Here is a 20,960-nt window from a genome sequence, read left to right as displayed (position 1 = left end):
TGTCTAAGTGTGTGTGTGTGTGTGTGTGTGTGTGTGTGTGTGTGTGTGTGTGTGTACATGTGCGTGCATGGGCGTGTGTGCATGTCTGTTAGTTAAGTTCGGGTATGCATGTGCTGAGCCATCTGTTCACTGCTTTATCAGTAGTCTTCCAGTGCCCGAGCTTATCTGTGCACAAGGGTTGTGCTGGCCTACTTTAACCTTCTGCTCACTCACTTTACCCAGTCAAGCACAATAGTTTCATGTTAATCACTGGTCGTCAGCTTTCTTTCATTGTGGTCGAAGTAGTACTTTGTCGCTAATGCTGTGGAGAATGATCAATTGGCTTCTTGATTTGTTTCACCAAACAGTGTGTACACTGTTTTTTGTTTTTTGTTTTGGGCAGAGGGGTTGTTCATGCATACCTAATCAATCGAAAGTGGTGAACCGCGGCTCTCTTAAGCAGGCCGTCTTAAGTCACATGAAGAGAAAGTCTTAAGTGAGCTGATTCTCATGTGACGGGGTGTGACCAAACACCACAAGTTAAGGTCATAAAAAGACATGTCATTTCAAGATATGCAATAAATAGTGTTTATGCTACGCATTGATAAGCTATTTGTGTCATTTTTTTTCAGCGTGTCCAGGCCCTCTCAGTAACTTGCATAGAGATACTTCAGGACTCCAAACCTTAAAAGTCTCTCATGTCTTAAAATACCACACTGGGCTTCTTCATCTTTCTTTGGTTAGTTTAAGTTTTGGTAAGCCGCTCGTTCCTGCCGACTGCTGTCAGGCTATTGAATAGACAAACCTGAAAACCTGGACTCACTCCCACTTACCCATTTTAATATACTTATATTTGTATTTTATAATTTATATTTCTTTATGTACTTTTTGTTCTTCTACTTCTCCCTTTCATAATTTTGCTGCTGTAAATTGTGAATGTCTCCATTGTGAGACAAATAAAGTTTTTCTTATCTTATTTTATCTTATCCCTTTCAAGGACAGCGGTTCCTACAGTGGACATCTTATCATGTTACCAGATTACGGGTTATCATTGTTGGTGCATGAAAGTGCTAAACTGCTGTACTTTGCAGTCTATACTAAGGGAGACTAACATATGAAGGCTAGTCAAGTGAGTGCTGTTAGGTGGTTGTCTATGTGGCTAATAGGTCAACTATGATGGGCGGGGCAGGGGGATGAGAGGAAGGATGAGCAAGAGATTTTTAAAGCTCTGATGATGGGCAAATGTTTGGCGAGCAGCTTGAGGAGGGTGGAGTGCAGCGCCGGGAGATCAGTGGAAGGCATAGAAATGGATGGAAATCGGAAAAGTCACGCGAGTGACTCGTTGCCAGATACCGAGCTGACATCATAGTTTGGGTTTGGAAAAAAAAAAAAAAACTATTCTCAAATCCGTCACAGAATGATTTCACATTCTGGCGTGTTGTAGAACTTAAGTTACTCCAGAGTGAGGGTTTCCGTTGTCCTGTTTTGCACTTCATAACGGGCCACTAATTTTAAAGGGAGACAGGTTTGGACTAGTCTTGAACTCCAACTTTTTTACTACGAAGCCCATTTAAACTTACATAAAAGAACGATGGACTCCTAGCTTGTGCGGTGGGGTCATTTTTGTTTCAGACACTCATAGATTATTTTGAACCTGACTTCAAGCGCACTGAGGTCTGCGTCCAGCAGTGCTGCAATAGCCCGCTGCAGTTCTCAGCACCCAGAGTTGCAGAGAACTGTTCGCATATATGCTTGTTTAATGATCAAAGTTTTCAGTCAGTGTAGAATCGAAAGTGATTTGCCATGTGAGTCCAACTATTTTCAAAGTGTACAACTCAAATTTGAAGCGGGATCGGCGTGGCCAACTGTTACCCCCCGAGCGGGAGATACACGCGTTTTTACGCTCGATCTCTCATTGCTCCCACACTATTTTCCACCCCCGTCCATGAAAGTCTCACGCTCACACAAAGAAAGGCAGTTGGAAAAAAAAGGTTTTTATCATGCATGAAAATGGCCAACTGTTAGCTGTCTAAATTTTTTTTCATCCTACCGTCAAAGTAAAAAAAAAAAAATACAGCACAGTACTGTATATCTGTTGGAAGATGAATAACCTTTGCAAAAGAGTGACCAGCTAGTCACTCGCATATTTACAACAGCAGTTACGAGTAACTAACAAAAACGTCTGGCTTTCAGTGATACGCCTTTTACTTTCCTAAGCCCTCCCGCCAACCTGCTGCCCCCCCCTTGCCGCTGTGAACTGCACTGGTGTCGCTCAGTGTGTGCTTGCTGTGTAGCGGTCCCAAGGGGCTCATCTCATCACATCCTCAGTGTCGTAGGAACAAAATTACAAGATGCAAATAACTTGCTAGACAGTCATTGTGTGTATGTGTGTCTGTGGGGCGGCAGTGATTATGTGAATTCTAGATTTGTACCTATCCACAGTATTGGAATCTTTGTTCTCTGTGTCGACATGGATGCACCTTGAACTTGACCCTCACACGCATACATCATATAGAAAACGTATATACGGTTGTACATTGCGTGATGTAGTTCTTTGTCATGCATGAACCAAAGGCAGTTATGACACGCAGCGACTCCTAAATGGAAACTTTGAGCTTTCCAACAGATCCTCAATGTTGTTTATCGCTTCACTCCTCAAGGGCTGTTGCGTCGCCTGCGGTGGCGGTTTCAATATGGCCTCTCTTGAAACACCACTTTTCTCTTTCGCTGTCTTCAACCTCCTTTTAACCGGGGAATGTGAGTTCAATGAGTTTCACAAAAATATGGCCTTTAAAAAAAAGAACAATCAACTTTATTCAGGCATTTAATAGCTGCTGTTCAGTTTTGATCATAGCTGTATCACGGGTCATTTCTATGAGATTGTTTGAAATGAAAAGAAATAGCCTTTGTGGTAGTGAGGTCTCTTCCCACCCTGTGACAATTTCCATAATCACGGAGACATGGAAACAACTACTGAGTTCAGCCCCGAGCAAGAATAATCAAAGAACCATTCAGTAATGCAAGAGCTCTATTAAAGCTCAGTATTTCATGTAATCACCGTTATGAACTCAACAAAACAACAGATGATGAAATAAGTACTGCGACGCAATTTTGCAAATTCATCAGCACCAGAAAACCAAATCGTTACAGTTAACTACCACATCGGTGACATTTCAAGTCAAGCACTCAATGTATTTATATGTCGCCCTTAAACACAGAAAACTCTCAAAGGTTGACAAATATTAAACTTGAAAAACTCTGACAGTGGTTCACTGGCCAATCAAGAGGCCTTTTATAATGTCTCTAACTATAGTAAATGTTCTGTTTCAAATTACTTATTGGACTATCTAAAACCCTGCTCAAGCTGGGTGAATTTCTTTCTCAACTTGAAGTTTCAAGAAAGGCCGACTGGAAGTTCCTGACTGATTGTCGGATGATTTCATGAAATGCCATTTTTCATTTTTCCCCAAATTGTTTCTCTCTCTTTTTTTTAGTTTGTCCTTGTCCTCAATGTGGGGGTTAAGATCAGGGGATGTTGTTAAACAAAACAACTCGACTGCCTTTGCAGTTGACGGGAGCACGATTTCCCAATGATTTCAGTGGATGACTCATTATTTGGCTGATACCAGACCAAAAAAAAAAAAAAAACAGACAGACAGACCAACAGACGGTATGCATGTTTTTTTTTTCTTTCTTTTTTTTAATTCTGTATGTGGGCTCTTTAGCGACACCTTACTCAGAGGTTTTCTGAATCCTGTGTTGTCTCAAATGAGCCCGGCAGCTATTGTGAGCTTCAGCCTTGGGGGGAAGCGTTCTGCGGGAAGATTCTCCTACTCTCTTTTTCTTTCTTCCTTCGGTTGTTCTTGAATTCAATATGACTTAATGGCGACTCATTACCTGTAATGAGGACGTTGTTTGTCGGCTTACCATGTGCCAATTGATCGGTGCAAAGGAGTCACAGCGGGGCTGACATTTGAGTGCAATATGCTGAAGTAAAAAGGCCTGAATAATTTAGGTTTTTTTTTCATGATTATATCAATGAGAAGTGGTTTAGCTGACCTCCCTTGTGTCTCGAGTGAGTGTATATAGAACACAAAAGAAAGCGTGGGAAGTTGCAGTCAGACCAAGAAAGCAACAGACGGTAATAATAATAAAAAATAATAAAAACAAGTAAAAACTTTCGGCATCCTATCAGTGATAACAGAGTGACTTGGACCAGTGATTGACAACCTTGATTGCGCCACGGTGCATGTTTGAAGTTCTTAAAATCGCATGACACACCACCAAATAGAATTGTCACAAAAAAATGAAAGGATACATATGTCAATTTCATACTTTTTTGCCATCTAATAGACGATCATTTATTTGTTTTTTCTGTCACGATAAGTTGCCGGCATAGATAGAGACACAAAGATACATTATTTGTTATTAATAAATAATAATTTTCTCACCAATGAAGTGGAATTTGATAATGCAACAGTTAGAGCTCTCACTCAGGTGCCCCGGCACACTGGTTGGGAATCACTGACCGAGACAAAACACAAACGGCCAAGATCCCTATTTAGCGTATTTATTTGGCTAGCCCCCTCCATGCTAGTGGCAAGATCAGCATCAGACATCATCACTAACAAAGAGGATTAACAGGACATGATCAATTATCTTTAATTCTATCAGAGGCATCTTCCCCCTCACAATCTTTCGATAAAGATGAAGTCATTGAGGGTTTCGGACATGACTTCTGGTGGGGAGATGTAATTTGGTTTGGGCTGTAACTTCTTTAGCCGAACTAGAAATAGGTTGCGCATGTTCATATTTTGTCTTTGTGAGGCGGAGATATCTGACAGCTGTTGCTAGACGAACAAACTAGCTAAATCGCTCCTTTTGATTTTTGAGAGTTAACATTGGTTTCACAAACCACAAACCTTTTGGTACCATACATGAATAACGCAGCCCACTTGTTCATTTAGTCGCTGTTGCTGTGTTTCATTTAATGACACAATTCACAGGAGAAGAGTCCTTGATATACGCACAAGCAGATGACATTGAAGCTGTGATTTACAACTCACACATAGGCAACCTCTCCAAACAAAATGATTTAAAACAAGATAATACGCTGACGCTACCTTTTTGGTGATGCAAAGTTTCAATTGTGTTGGCTAGACATCCATGAGGCTTTGCTATACTTTCGAACATTTTAAATCCATATTACTGAGTGGACCAACAGAATTCAATGTGATTCTCGACATGATATGCGTCAAATATTCTTTCAGCTAATAATGACATAAGAGTACTGATCTGACTCTGACATATTTGTGTTGAACAAACATTTTTTTCCCTCAGCAGTTCATGCGCAGTTCTACAATCAACCGGGAAAAAAAAGATATTGTTCATTAATACCACTTTGACAATGTTTTTGACACAGCGCTTTTATATATGATCGAATTAGATCATTCCGTTATACTTAATGTTGTGTCTTGCAATGGTATCTTTTGTGCCTGAAGTCACCGATCGCTTTCTGGCTCCCCTTGCAGTGAGCGTCCACGCATTGGATGTGATGGTGTCGCAGAGCAGTATCCAGGTAGCCCGAGGCCAAGCAGCCGTCCTGCCTTGCTCCTTCAGCACCAGCGCTGCTCTCAACAACCTCAACATCATCTGGATGGTGATCCCACTGTCCAATGCCAACCAGCCGGAACAGGTGCAGTCACTTACACACACACACCCTGGCTCACCCACAGTGAAGCTGCGCTCAATGCCGCAGCCTCTTGAGTGAAGGAACGGTGAATTAAAGGAGGGATGCCGAGAACACGTAGTCCAGTAGCCCCGGGAATAGTTGTTCTAACTCACTTTCCAATGTAACCTCACCGCATATGCCCCATGTGGATCGCTGCTTTCACCTTGACATCTTGCAGTCAAAACAGGTACAAACGATTCCGACGATGATTTGGAACAAGGTGTGTTCAGATAGAGCCTGAAGAGCACTTCCGGGAACAGAAGTTTGGCCATGCAATTGATTGAAATTATTTTCAAGAACTATTGTACAGATATATCCAATCAAACTTTACTATTGTACTGCATCATACAGAGATGTAGCTCTCTCTATATAATAATATGTATATCAATATATTTACACGGTATATTTATTGCTAACTAGAGGCAGTTCTCAGTTGAACAGCAAGTGTGCCAGGTGAAGTATCCAGTATATATTGGAGTCGTTTAGACTCATTCTAAGTTCTAGATCCTCTCTCTCCTGTTTGTGCAACACACGCAGTTTGTGGCAAGAATGGCCAGTCTAAATCTTATTTGTTATGACTTTCGTCATGTTCTGCCATGCTCGCAAAGACGGATTTAAATGGGATCCCGTAAGTGTCATAAAACATGCCCGGAAGTAAAATACTTTGTGAAACACATAAGACACCGATGACCATTTGCACGGACACAAATTGTCACTGAAATTCAAGTAAAGCAAGTCGCGCACACATATGGAAAGTGTCATACCAGAATTCATGCACCAAGTAAAAAGAAATGTGCACTCACGAAACACGTGATGCATGCAAATGTTAATTCCATGACCGTCATGCATGCAAGTACATCAGCAAAGTAGCATTTTTATCCTTCTCCCCATGTACGACATTAATACATTAAAAGAATCGTACGGGTTCTTCTCTATCTGGCTTCTGACATCTTTGTATTGGATCATGAGGTTGGCTCATAATGAAGCAAAATAAAAGCAATCAGCAAAAATTGCTACTTCTGAATATGAAGTGAGGTTGTTCCTGATTGTGTTGTGATTTGCTACACATGAAACGAACCTGTCACCGTATACGCTAAATGAGCCATGTGACAAACCGTACCCATGATTCATGCAAAGTTACAATTTTACAGCCAAATGTATACAGGTAGAGAATCTCTTTTTGGTGCATCTGAACGCACCTTGGGAATATAAGTTATGTAGAAGTAGTAGCTTTTAGGCTTTAATAGATGTAGAGGTTGTGGGTGTGGCCTTGCTGTTTATAAGTCTACCAAGTAGTTTTATTATTATTTTTTTGCTTATTCTACAGAAACAAACTGAAATGAAAGAATAATGTGCTCTCTTTTGTCTCGTGGTGTTAGTTTAACATCCTGCGCCTCATGCTGTGCCACCTTAAGTGTGTTTTTTTTTTCTCACCTACCCTCTCTCACTGTCAGCTTAATTTGTCCTTCCCGCTTTCAGGCCTTATGCGATTCATTTTTAACTTATTTAACATGCAGCTGCTGGCCATACAAGCTCACCTGCCTCCCCTCACTTTGAACCTCCGCTGGTCGGCCGTCCAAATAATATGATTATCTTCTGCACTAATTACCTCATGCCCACGACAGGCTCTATATAGCAGCTGTTCACCACACGCAGAAGCTCTCAGACATACACGCCGACGCCACAAACTAGCGTCAGACGGGCCGCCCGTCCATATCGCAGCACAAATCTGCGCATGCATCCATGCATAGCTTCAATATATTTACTGTGTTCACGCAACACGTAGAGACACAAACATGCATGGCGCGTGTGAACTCAGATCCATGAATTCATACAACTAAAAACTGCATACAGCCCATCACGCCGTGATGGTCTCGCTGTGATGCTCAGGTATGCTCAACAAATGTAGTAAACAGAGTGACTTCACGCGATTATCAGCTGCTGTCAACTGACAAGATTGTACACTGCCACTAGAGATTTGTTGTTTTATGCGGCACCATCGCTTGACATTACATAATGTGTACTTTAGAAGTATAAAAACACAGGGTAGCAACTTTTTAAGTGCACATTGTCACAAGCAACAGACTCGTGCAAGGACGTACACAAGCAGAAACAAGCACTTTCAGTTCTTTGTGTGAATTTGCGTGGTGGGTGTGGGGGGCGGCGACAGTGCTAGAACAAGGTCATTTTGGAGAAAGAGAATGTCATAAATGATTACAGTTGATGCTAAAAGCCATTAAGAATTACTGAACAGAACTCTGTACACTTACACACCCTCGCGGCGTGCGTTAGCACTCTAAAAAGCGCTCTCGGACCACTCAGCTCGCGCTCAGTCTTCTCAAATTTGAATACCCTGTTCAGATAAAAAGCGACAGTGCTACTTATTGAGCTGCGTTACACGGCAAAAGCATGAGAAACGTCAAGCTCCTCACACAGAAACTTGGCTTCTTCGGCGTTACGCGGGAAAAAACATTTTTAATTTGCTTTGCTTGATGTTGTTAGTTTTCATTCTGTCACATGTTTGTGTGTTTTACAGCCACCGGTCTACAAGGCCAACTCCACATTCTATTCTATTTTAAGGATTTGGTCACGAATTAATTTGGTAACACATCGTATCGATTGCTTGGCGACAACTCCTGGGGCGTCTTGCTCAAAGTCAGCTGGGGTAGGCTGTAATTCACCCACGACCTGAATGAAGACAAGCGGTATAAAAAAATGAAGAGCTAGAAATGGATAGATGGAGGAATAGAAAACATAAACGCAGATCCAAGCCGACGTGGTTTCTGTGCCCTAACTCGGCACATTGCGCTCTTGAGGTCCAGAGTGTCCATGATGTTGTTGCAGACGTTTTTTTAATTTGCTTATAATTAATTCACAACCCTTTACCCTATAGACCAGTGTGAAATCTAGGATTCTGAAATTCTGAATGCATGTTGTATTCATTAATTCATCCGAGAACTATCATTTGATGTTTCAGTCAGAGTTTGAGGCTTTCATTAAATATAGTTACAAGTAAAAAAAATTTAAAAAAAGTTTTTTTTATTGCTTTTTTTGACATCATCTCCTCTTGTCGTGATCCATCCATTTTCTCATCCGCTTATCCTCACACTATTTATTTTATCAGTGTCGCTTCTTGAACGGAGTATATAATAACAAATTGCCCTGCGATTGGCTGGCAACCGGTTCAGGGTGTCCCCCGCCTACTGCCCGAATATATCTATCTATCTATCTATCTATCTATCTATCTATCTATCTATCTATCTATCTATCTATCTATCTATAGATAGATATTTCCTCTCAGACCACCACTAAGCCATGCCATCCATAAAAGCACCACATATTTTATGTTTTACTTTCGCATCATGGTGAGGGCCAATCAGAGACTGTGGGTGTGTTAATTAGTGGTTTATTCCATTGACTCTGATGTGTGAATCACAAAGGTTAAATGTCGAAAGGATATTTTTAGCAGCTGTTTGAATACAGAAAAGTATAATTTTACAGTTTGAAGTGAACCGCTGCTCTGGTTATATTGAGGTCAGTGATAATCTGTGGTGCAAAACTAACGTTAATCTGTAATAGAGAACATCTGTCAACGTATTTCGGATGATCAGATTTTGATCCTCATCCGAACCGTCCAGTCCATCAGAGGATGAATCTAAGGCATACGCAATGCAATTGACTTTTCCCTCTGGGGATGGGATCAATAAAAGATCGTTTTAGGCCAGGTACACACATCAAGACAATTAAGTTGTTTTTGTTCTGATTTTGGGTGGCACGGTAGATGACTGGTTAGCTCATCTGCCTCACAGTGCAGAGGTCCGTGGTTTGATTCCGGGCCACGACCATACTTTGTGGCATTTGCATGTTCTCCCCATGCCTGTGTGGGTGCTCTCTGGGTACTCTGGTTTCCTCCCACATTCCGAAAACATGCATGATATGTTAATTGAGCTTGCGAAATTGCCCTAGGGTGTGATTGTGAGTGGTTGTTTTTCTTTGGGTGCCCTGCGATTGCTGGCAACGAGTTCAGGGTATAACCGGACTATTGTCCAAAGACAGATGGGATAGGCTCCAGCGCACCCGTGAGCCATGTGAGGATAAGTGGTCTAGATAATGGATGGATGGGAGATCAGGTTTTCTCCCTTATTATTGGGATGTCTGGTGGGAATCATGCTCTTGAGGTCACACCACAGCATCTCTATTGGGTTGAAGTCAGGACTGCTGAGCTGCCAACTGTTATGCATTGTCCGTATATTTCTTCGGAACTCCCTAAACGCTACTTTATCACTGCTGTAACATGTATTGTTCCGGATATACGTCAAGCCGACCGTCCATCCATCCATTTTCAGTGCCGCTTATCCTCACAAGCAAAAATACTTGGTATTGCTGTAATTAATAACAATAAATAATGACGAAAATATTTATTTCTCCCTCTCTCTCTCGTATTTGGTCATTCCAGAAGTCTTACTTTCTTCTGCTGCAGCCATTTAATTGTCGGATTAGTTTTGGGTCATTGTCCGATTGCTTTACCCATCTACTGTTAAGCTTCAATTGGTAGACAGATGGACTTGGTATAATAAACTTGGGAAATCATTTTTCAATGCATCCAGTCCCTGAGGCAGGAAAGCAGTCCCAAAATATGATGACATCCCCTCCTTCACCCCCCACCACCATTACCGTACACTTCACAGTGTGGATGAGATTTTGATGGTGATGTGCTGTCCTCTTCCACGGAAATCGCGCGTCAGGGAGATTTTTAAACTCTACGAAAAATTTTCAAGGCAGTTATGCGAATGAGAACCCTCTTGGGCATTTGTAAAACAGGGTGAATGCAACAAAACTGAACAGTATGTAATAGGGAATAGTGAAACTTGGAGGTCCGAATCTGGATGGAAACCATACGAGGTGTATCAGAAGAAACTCAAGTTTTCCCCTTCAAAATAATGCCGTTGAAGTCCAATGCACTTTTGGAGCTTCCTCTGACATGCCTTCATGCACTTCTGGAAGGATTCTTCCTGGTTTCTCTGCTGCTTTGTGGTCACATCCATCTCAATAACACCCACGTCTTCAAATTGTTCCTTATGTTTGACACCATTGCCATTGGGAAATAGGAAAACATCTCACAGAGCGTCAGATGCTCAGGACATCGTGAGCATGTACGATGTCATGGAGAAGTTTTCGTGCCAACAATTGTCACCGCTTCTCGCACACTGAATGAAGCAGGATCTCTGTGGAGACGTTCTAGTCGGCTGTCTGATAATTTGAAAATAAATGATGAAATTAAATTCAGCATCTTTTCTCGGAAAAAAAAACAAAACAAAAACATATTGCTGGTGGATCGTATACATGCACAGTGATGCTGTGGAAACACGGTTGACCGTAAAACAGAGTAGGACCATATGGCAAACCTGCAGTTTAAAGTGAGCGAGGGCTCATAATGTTGATGTCATGTCTCAGAGGATAGAAAGAGATAACAGTGACGGCTTATGGTTAGAAAATTGAAGGGAGGCTGTGGGGGTTTAGAGGTTTATTCAGGCTTTATTTAGACGGTAGCAGTATCCCTTGTATTCGCAGCCAAAAGGTCCTTTGGGTTGCTCAGAAATAGGCTATAGTCCTCAGAAAATAACCAGTTACGGTAGCGATGCTTCTCCAACACACGTGCAATGTAACGCTTTAGGTTAAGAGAAATGATGGAGCTTAGGTTGACTGGTAGAGAGACAGTGGCATGTCCAGACTTGTGTTCTTTGCTCGGTTCGTCATCTGAATGCCTGCGCTGACCTCTTTTCTGTCGGCGCACAGTGACCAAGCCAAGCAGGTCACGCGGGGGGATGAGGTGTTTTCGACACATACACTACATTTGGCGATACAGTATGCATACGCTTACACACTTTTAGAATAAGGCATTGAATTGACTCTTTCCCACTGCTTACTTTTAATCCTCCGCTCATCCATGCACACGCAAACGGAATGTTAAATGGTGAGGTCGATTGACTGGATCGTTTTCGGTGTACATCGAGATTATATTGTAAAGTCATCAGAGTATGAAACAGGATTGCATAGGTGTCAGGACAGACAGACTTGACCGATGCAAGTGAATGCGTGCCACCGTGACACGCGGGGAGAACCGGGGACAGTTATTTTGGCAGAGCAATCACACACTCTCAACCCCGATATACACCAATCGCGCGAGTAAATGAATGCACACTGACATACCAAACGGCACAGACTTGGAGGAGATGAAGTTGCAGGCTCTCATCACAGCTGAGGAGCTGCCTATTCATCTGCACGTAAGAGGACAAAGCGAGCGCGCTGCACTCAGGAAATTGCAGCCGTGCAATTTACAACCGTTAAGCAGCAGTGAAGGACAGTAGACACACACACACACACACACACACACACACACACACACACACACACACACACACACACACACACACACACACACAGATTTCATCAAAACTATCCCTGTCACGCTCGCAGACACACACACTGAAGCTAGTTGTTTCCCTGGCTGGGTCTTTGAACAGTTCAGTGAGGTCTCTTTTCAGCCAAATGAATGGCCCCTCTGATTCCCTTCTGTGTGTGTCGGTGTGCGCATGTGCACAAAACCATGTGTTTGTGCGTGTCCTCTTCATCTTTTGTGCAGGCCCAGCTGAGGGGTGGGAGCTGTTTTGCATGGGGCTCGGCCACACAAACCAGCCTGTTCAAAGCGAGTTCAAAATCAGAGCAGGGCTTTTAAAAAAAAAAAAAAGCCTTTGTTTTATTTATTTCTTTTAACGTACTTCAATTTGGAATTTTGTGAATGTTATTCCAACCTTTAACGGGCTCCGAACAACAGCGATATTTCGTTGCAACAGATCGCTGTTGATAATTTTTGAAGGCAAATAGTTTCAATTATTCATTCTATTAAGTCGATGCTTTTTTAACTTTAGAGACTTATAGCTTTGAGAAAGCATACCTGTATAGTATGTTCTCTTTTGTCACTCAGCCAGAAGTGACCACTTATTCGTCTGTATGCTTGATTTTTTTTTTCTCATGGGATACAGGTGGTTGTTATTTCTAATTACGTTGGAATGTAACATTTTCTCCTCCCTCTCATGTGATTTTGCTTTTTTTGTAGTTTGTTTGGTTTTGTTTCGGCAAAAATAAATATAACAGTCAATTAATAAACAGTCGTCAGAAAAAAATGATTTTGCGATACATTTTAATGCAAAATACAGTTGTCATCAGATTATTCAATCAATGGATGGAATAATCAATAAATTAATCGAGTTCGAAAAATAGTCAATGGGGACAGCTCTACTTTTCACACCTACGCTGAGTAAAACTCCACCCACCCCTCAAGCAAGAAAAATTGTAATTAGCCACTGCTTTTTTTTTTCTTCAGATTTTAGTCATGTGGTTGTTCAGTTTCCAAGCGACAAAAAGTAAAAAAGCTCTCCACAAAAATTTCTTCAATGTATATATTTTTCCCCTTCAACTGTCATTTCCCTGAACGATGGCTCTGCCATCAATGTCAATAATTTCATCTTTGTCTCCACCCATCCCCCCCTCACTTTGCTGGTGCCACCTCTGTTCTCCCTTCTGTGATGTGCCGATCCAGGTGATCATCTACCAAGGCGGCCAAGTGTTCAGCCTCGCGAACCACCTCAACGGACGTGTGGGCTTTGTGTCCACCATGCCAAGTACAAGTGCCTCCATCTTCATCAACAACACCCAGCTGTCAGACACGGGAACCTACCAGTGTCTGGTGAACAACCTCCCGGACAGGGGGGGGCGCAATATTGGTGTCATCGGGCTCACTGTGTTAGGTAGTAATCCTATAACCGTTGTCGAAGTGATTATTGACAATTGTCTTTGGCTTAGCAGATGTCTCTTAGCTCCATGTTAGAGAACAGCAATTGTGCAAAACAGTTCTGAAACATTGAAGAGTTGGACATGTGCATTCAAAAGTTTTGCTGCATTTGAGGTCATTTGGCCCGAATGCCAAATATCACAACTTTTTTATGAGTAGTGGATAGTTTATTTGTCATTTTATCTTCACTTCACAAATCATAGTGTGACATATATGCACCTGCTGAATTAAGTACCTCACTTTTACTTACCTGACCATATACGGTCATTTCCCATCCGTCTATGTACCGTATTTTCCGCACTAAAAGGCGCACCAAAGCCTTCCATTTTCTTAAAAGCTCACATAGCGCCTTAAAATCCGATGCACCTTATGTATGGTCATTACGGTAATATGTTGCCCCCCCCCCCAAAAATGGCTCCTTGCAAGAGAGACATGCTTACAATGCAGAGTTCAAATGTAAGGCAATCGGGTTCGCAGTCGAACGCGGAAATAGAGCAGCGACAAGCGAGTTCAACGTTAACGAGTCAATGTTATAACTTGCTGTTGGTTAAGTGAACTGTGTCGCTGCTTTATTAAATAAGTTTTACTTACATCTGATCGTTGCTATATAAATCAGGCTGTAGTGTAGTGTTCTGTTGGCATTTCCTTGAGCGTAGGTCCATCTAGTGGATGCATTGTAGATTGCATCTTATAATGCGGTGCGTCCAATATATAAAAAAAATTACAAAATAGGCCATTCATTGATGGTGCGCCTCATAATCCAGTGCACCTTTTAGTGTGGAAAATACGGTAAACGTAATCTTGTGTTAAAAATAAATAAAATAAATTGCATCGTAAAGTGGTTGACATCTTACCACCCACTCTTTTCATCTGTCAGTGCCCCCCTCGGTGCCAGCATGTCGAATCCAGGGAACGCTGGATGTAGGCAGTGACATCATGCTGTTTTGCAGCTCAGATGAAGGTATTCCAACACCGTCCTACTCGTGGGAGAAGCTAGACGCGCTGCCCAAGCTGCCGCACAACGCCATGCAAGGTATTAGAAACAAGCTGGCCATCGGGGTTCCCTTTTGCCCCACCTTTGCTGGTAAATGTAACACACAGGGAGCGCAGGCTCCGCCGTCCGTCCATTATCACTACCATACCTGGAGATTTCCGCCCTGTGATCCTCCTGAGGACCGATGTCCCGTTGTGCGATTGAAATGAGAAAAAGGAGAAATGTGTTGCGTGTGTGTGAGATCAAGAATTGGTGGTGTTATTTTCACCCACTTCTCTCATGCTGACTACCAATTGCTGACGTTTTCACACTTCATCCAAGAAGCACTTGCATGTGTTAAACTGGATGCTGTCACTCGGCAGCTGGCATTCAGCCTAAGAGAGCTTTTTCGTGGCCTCTCCTCTCTTATCCGGCTGTGTCCTTTGCACAGCAGACAGTCTTCATCACCTGTTGCACTCTGTGTACACTACCGGTCATATAAAGGCTCATGTACAAAGAGTACACGTTTTCGACAGAAGCAATGGCAATTGAAACTGCATGTTCATGACTGTAAATTAGACTCTCTTCATGTCAATAAAATATCCAGGCAGTTGTTGGAGCCTTTTCGTGAAACAAGTAGTGCTTTTACACAGCGCGTGCAACCTCTTAACTCATTCATTTCATTTTGTGAAAAAGTCAACTAATCTGCAACAGTTATTAAGTATGCAGAATATACTCCGTGGCCAAAACATTGCGTACACCTGCACAATGATCCAATACAATACCTGGTATAACATTTCTGCCTTCACAAAGATAACAATGATCGGTATTGATCCAACCACTTTGAGTAAAAGCCCATAACCACAATACACTTATTTTCGCACAAATAACCAGATTAATAAACAAGGATAAATCAATATATCGACGATGGGTTCAATCAAAACTGCGCATAATCTTTCTTAAGGCAGAATATTTCTACCGAGACGCTCATAAGAGTGCAGTAATAGCTTGTCGTCCATTTTCTACTAAAGCTATCTGGCGCCCCCTGTTGGGTAGTAGCAGAAGTAGTTCAAACCGATCTGCGGAACAAAAGGGAACTCTTAAAATGCTATTTAACCTATTCGAAAAGCAACACAGTTCCCATCCTTCAACCAAATGTGTGTAATGGGAATCATGCTGCATGTTCTGGCTTTACAACCCGTGTGTGTGTCCCACAGACCAAATGCAGGGCACTGTAACACTGAGAAACATCAGCACCGGTACCTCAGGACTCTACCAGTGCACCTCCAGCAATGCCATCGGCAAGAGCACATGCCTGCTCAATCTTCAGGTTGTTGCACGTAAGTTCTCCAAACACACGGCTCTTCTAGCTGTCGAATAGTTGTGCCTCTGTCGACTCACTTACTTGTATTTGTTGACGTTTCATATGAACTGGCTGAAGTAAAGTTCAAAAGCCTTGTCTGTGACATTTGTCAAGGTGATATGAGAGCAAGAATGAAACCTTATGGATTGTCAAACGTTGGCGTATTTGACACAAATCAGGCCGAAATGAAAACGGGGTTTGTCAGACAGGGACAAACTGCAGTTTGAATTCATGCGTTGTGGTTGACCCGCTTGATTATATTTCCGTCGAGCATCACTTTATGCAAACACAGACGAGAGAGCCTCTCCTATGTTTCTCATTTTACAAATGAAGTTCTTGTAGGCTGAAATGCGCGGTGCATTCTGAATATGGACCTTCGCTCGGAGTTCTTTACGTGTCTTTTTTTTTCTTTGGCAATCTGTTATTTCCCTTATATTATACAGTATCAAAGTATTTGTCTCCCCCCCCCCCCTCCAACATTCTTTAGCCCAGCCTCAGAGTGTGGGTCTGATAGCAGGGACCATTGCAACTGGAGTGCTGGCACTCATCATCTGCTGCCTGTTGGTGGTGGTCACCCTCTACTACTGGAAGAATAAGAACAAATACGAGGAGGAAGAAATACCCAATGAGATCAGGTTCATCTTTTTTTTTCTTTTCTAAACGAGGTAACAATGTAGAATTGTAACATTGATTAAACAAAAGTATTGGTACAATTATTTGTACATCCACTCGCTCTCACCAGGATTTTATAATGTCTTAGGGAAGTTTTGTATTCAGTATGTATTCCGGCCCATTCTTAAGCGATTTACCAATCAGGCATTTGCCATTATTAGTCATTTTTCATCTTACCTTACAAGACCTTTTGAAGAGCTGTCTGCTTCCAAATTTTAGCAACAAAATGGTTTGTTGAATTTGCTGAGGAGGAACTTACAAAGAACTCTGACAACACTCTCAAAATATTGAAGGGGCCTGGTCGTCACACTTCAGTCTCACAAATGTTTGTCGCGACACGTGACAAAATATTGGCGGAAGTCCTCTCAGATGTGTGGAAGCTGTTTTACTGTCGCCGCAGAGTGAGACTGATTATATTGTCAGTTTAGTTTTTCATTTGATGTAAGTTAAGTGATGGCAAAATCTATCCATCCATTTAACTTTTTTTTTTTTTTTTTTTTTTTTTTACATTTTCTGTACCACTTGTCAGGGAGAGTGGAGTAAGTTGAGGCACTTTTATGGGATCACTACAAGAAGTTCGTTAAATTTGGGGGTAAACTAATTGCTCTTCCTTCCCTCACTGCTCCATACTCCGTCCTTTCTTCTATTCAACACTTGTCTCGACCAATTTCACAACCTCCCCATTTTACTTTATATTCAATTTGTCCAGGTTGCAGGAGAATACAAACAGACTTTCCCTCCCTCACTTCCTTGGCTGCTTTATCAAGGACTTCAGTGGGGGGGTTAAACCCCTGTTCAATTTTACGCTAGTACACACAGGGCATAATGTCCAGGTTTTTTTTTCATTATTATCTTAATTTCCGAATGTGACGTGATTTTTCATGTCGATGTGAACAGTACAATTCAAATTTTTTTGGGGGGGGGGGGGGGATTTCCCAAAAGGAAGGGGGGAGGGGCCTTAGAAAAAAAAAATAGAGCTAGAACTAGCGCTATAAAAAAATAAAAATGAATTGATGAAAAATGAGAATTGGGGGCGACAATGCACACGAAGACATACCAGCATCCATTGTCGAGCATTTTTGACAATATTCAATGCATAGAAGAAGAAAATAGCATTTGAATAGCAGTCTACTCTGGTGAAGCTTTTTACCTTCATCACAAACAATCCGGGTTGGTTATATCTGTTTTGAAAGCAAATATCCTCTCACTCGCTCATCACCACAGGGAAGACGACCTCCCGCCAAAGAGGTCCTCATCAGTGAAAGCGTTCCACGCCGATGCTTCATCCTCAGAGAACGACACCCTGACCTCCACCAACACCTACAACAGTCGCTATTGGCACAACCCCAAACCCAACTACGACACCAACTCGTACACGCGTTACAACGGAGACACGCGGCAGACCTTCGCCACCGCTGTCCATGGCACACACGGACACAGACAGTCCCAGAACCCGGGACACGGACACGGCTCGGCGGTCACAGCACCGGGCTCCGCCCCGCTGTCTCGCCACCCTCAGCCCACCGCGACGACCACGTCCTCCTTTGCCAACGGCAGCCACACACTCCCGCCACCCAAGACCCTGGTGGTCACCACAAACTCAGCCCCATCTCCCACCACCATGGCGCGCAGCAACGGCTCCGTGAGCCTCAAGCCAGTGGTGACGCCCACGCACGGGCAGCATACGCACTCGTACGCTGTGAGCCAGGCCACGCTGGAGCGGATGGGAGCGGTGCCCGTCATGGTGCCCGCACAGAGCCGAGCGGGCTCGCTGGTCTGAAAACTTTTGCGCTTAACTCTTTGAAAACAAAACTTTTTGGGTTGTTTTTTTTTCGTTTGTTTGTTTGTTTTGTTTTCTTTTTTTGAAATCCAATAATGTCAACCAAACCGCATATGGGCTGAAACAGCCTGCTGTCCTTTATTTTACTATTACAACTGTGTCTTTCTCTACTCTGTGTGCTGCTGATTTTTTTTTTTTTTTTTTAACTAAAAACAAAGTCGGATTTTGCAGAGCAGAGTTCAAACAAGCTAATGCCAATTTATTTATTGAAATGATCTTACCTTTTATTTGGAAGTACAAGACTGAAATTAAATCCGTTTTTTTAATCACGTCGGATGGTTTTGTAACGACAGTATTGGTTTGTTTATCGGTTTTCCGCTAAACAATGCAGGCCTTTCAATCTCAGTGTACCGCGCGGTTGGACTGGAGTGAACTCAAATTCCTTTGTAAAGGAATTAAATCAGGATATTTTGTTTTTATGTTCAACAAATACAAAAACTGGGTTCTCGATGATGATAACGATGATTTAGCTTTGAAAAATTGAATGTTCCGGTGTCTGTTGGGAGGTACTTTAAGATGAACGTACGTTTGCGATGGCCTTAGAGGAGAAGAGAATGACAGGCTTTATAGGTGCAATACATTGCATAATACAGCATACTTAATTTCATGAAAATGTTTTAAATGTGTTGATGCACTTTTTTTCGAGCAATTTAGAGAGCCTACCAGCTTGTTAAGAACTGTCTTAACGATGACATGTTTTACCCCTACAAATCTTCAAGTACGCATCTCCATTTTGTTTTTAATTTGTTGTTTTTGTCTTTTATGTTTTGGTTACAGATATATATTTTCTTGCTATTTCTGAGACAAAAATGGAGATGTCTGCTTTAACTGTACTGATAAAATGTTGCTCTTCAAAGGATGACTGAAGTTTACATCCTGCTTTTTTTTTTCGTCTTTCCACTTCACTGCTGTCCTAATCTGGTCCGTCACCTCTGTGCTGCTTTTAGGAAACCATGTTTTTGATGAATTTAATTCATGCTTTATAAAGGAAGAAATATATACAGTATTTAAAAGATAATTTGTCCCCCCTACCCACTGATAAAAAGGAAAACAGCTTCTGTTTTTCTACTGTATATATTGTAACTACAACTGTAGGGTAGAATCGGAGTACATTTCAATTTGACTCGCGTGTCTTAAAATTTTGTGGCGTTGGAGGCGCAGAAAGAAAATAATGCTGATCCACTGAAGGGATTTTTTTTTCTTTTATTTGTATTTTTATTTTCCTCACAAATAATGACTTTTTTTTTTACAAGGCAGGCAAACCCAGTCTATTTATGCTGTATGTGGTAGAAATATATAAAACGTTTATATTTTAACCAAATTTTCAGCAGATGAACTCAGCTTTGTCATTTCTTGGGTGTTAATGCAATCTACTAAAAGGCTTCTCGCACAACATGATGCCGCACTTATTCGAAAGAGTTCATGCTTTTTTTTTTCAGTTTTATGAATGTTTTATTATTTACAGTTGAAAAATGCAATCTCAATTTTGTCTTTGAAACAATCTCGCATTGTGTTGAGCCAGTGTCACCTTCTTGTGTCATCTTGTGAGAGTTTATTTACACTGGGTTGAAACTGGATCTGACTTTTATAATTCTGTTTGTATTTAATGTTTGTAAATCCATGAAGTCAAAGCTGTACATGTGCCATTCTTCACTCCAATGAGAAGAGAACAAGATGGAAAAGTTCAGTTGGGTAAGTTGCTTAGAAGACGTGTTCATTAGCTCGTTATTGTGTATGCCCAATGTGGATCAAAGTAATAAGGCAAAGTTGGATTTCATTGCACATTCTCTTTAAACTCGCTCATGCTACTCAAACACAACCAAACTAAAAAGTCCAAAAATAACAAAAGCACACATGTAATCGCAACCCTTCTTATTTACCTGTCAAGTGTTTCCAAATCATTAAGATTTTCTCAGCATCTCGGACAATGTTCCCCAACGTGGTTGTTAACACCGAGACGTCCTCTTAAGGTTTCTGTTGTTGTTATTTAAGGGAGATTGGCCACCTGAAAGAGCGAAAATGGGGAAGTGGTGAAGAATCACCAGTCGTCCTGTGTCCGTGACCGAGCGTCTACAATGAGGTGTTAGAGCAAATAATGACCAAACCAATTTGTAAATATGTAAAGGAATCAATTTGTTCTTACTGTTGGTTTGAAATGTCAAATAGGAAACATAACACGAACTTGTAGAGAATAAAATATTGTTGATACAATCTTCAGCCTTTGTGTGTTTTTGAGTATGTACTTCTGTCGCTCTTCTTGAATGGTTACTACAATGCTTGTATGAAATGAGTTATGTGGACTCTACTGGAGTGTGCTGTGATGGAGAGTTTTTTTTAATGTATTACGAGTCACCATGGCGTGTGCGCGCGCGCGCACACACACACACACACACACACACACACACACACACACACACACACACACACACTTGTCATGGTTCTGTTTGTGACCAACAGGTGGCACTGTAGGGCTCCGCCTGCCGCTGCACACCTGTTGGTCATTGTGTCATTAGGGTCTGTTTAAAAGGACTGTTGGCACGACCACTCGGT

The 20,960-nt window shown here is 41.9% G+C and overlaps 1 protein-coding gene across 1 annotated transcript; it reads left to right on the top strand.

Annotated features, from left to right (window-relative positions):
* Positions 1-2,630: 2,630 nt before the first annotated feature.
* igsf11 (immunoglobulin superfamily member 11) lies at positions 2,631-20,621 on the top strand. Its single transcript, XM_019892817.1, has 7 exons — positions 2,631-2,736; positions 5,511-5,674; positions 13,311-13,518; positions 14,440-14,595; positions 15,753-15,875; positions 16,386-16,533; positions 17,795-20,621. Exons 1-7 carry the CDS (start codon positions 2,673-2,675, stop codon positions 18,348-18,350), a joined length of 1,419 nt encoding a protein of 472 aa, XP_019748376.1. The 5' UTR covers positions 2,631-2,672; the 3' UTR covers positions 18,351-20,621.
* The last annotated feature ends 339 nt before the right edge of the window (positions 20,622-20,960 follow it).

The sequence above is a fragment of the Hippocampus comes genome, unplaced genomic scaffold (genome assembly GCF_001891065.2).
Source record: "Hippocampus comes isolate QL1 unplaced genomic scaffold, H_comes_QL1_v1.1 scaffold72, whole genome shotgun sequence".
Lineage (NCBI taxonomy): Eukaryota > Metazoa > Chordata > Actinopteri > Syngnathiformes > Syngnathidae > Hippocampus > Hippocampus comes.
This window is presented reverse-complemented; position numbering and strand designations above follow the sequence as displayed.

Coding starts and splice junctions, on each gene's coding strand:
- igsf11 (XM_019892817.1), top strand. CDS start 2,673: ATGGCCTCTCTTGAAACACCACTTTTCTCTTTCGCTGTCTTCAACCTC. Junction 15,876..16,385: donor CAATCTTCAGGTTGTTGCAC/GTAAGTTCTCCA, acceptor AACATTCTTTAG/CCCAGCCTCAGAGTGTGGGT. Junction 16,534..17,794: donor GAAATACCCAATGAGATCAG/GTTCATCTTTTT, acceptor TCATCACCACAG/GGAAGACGACCTCCCGCCAA.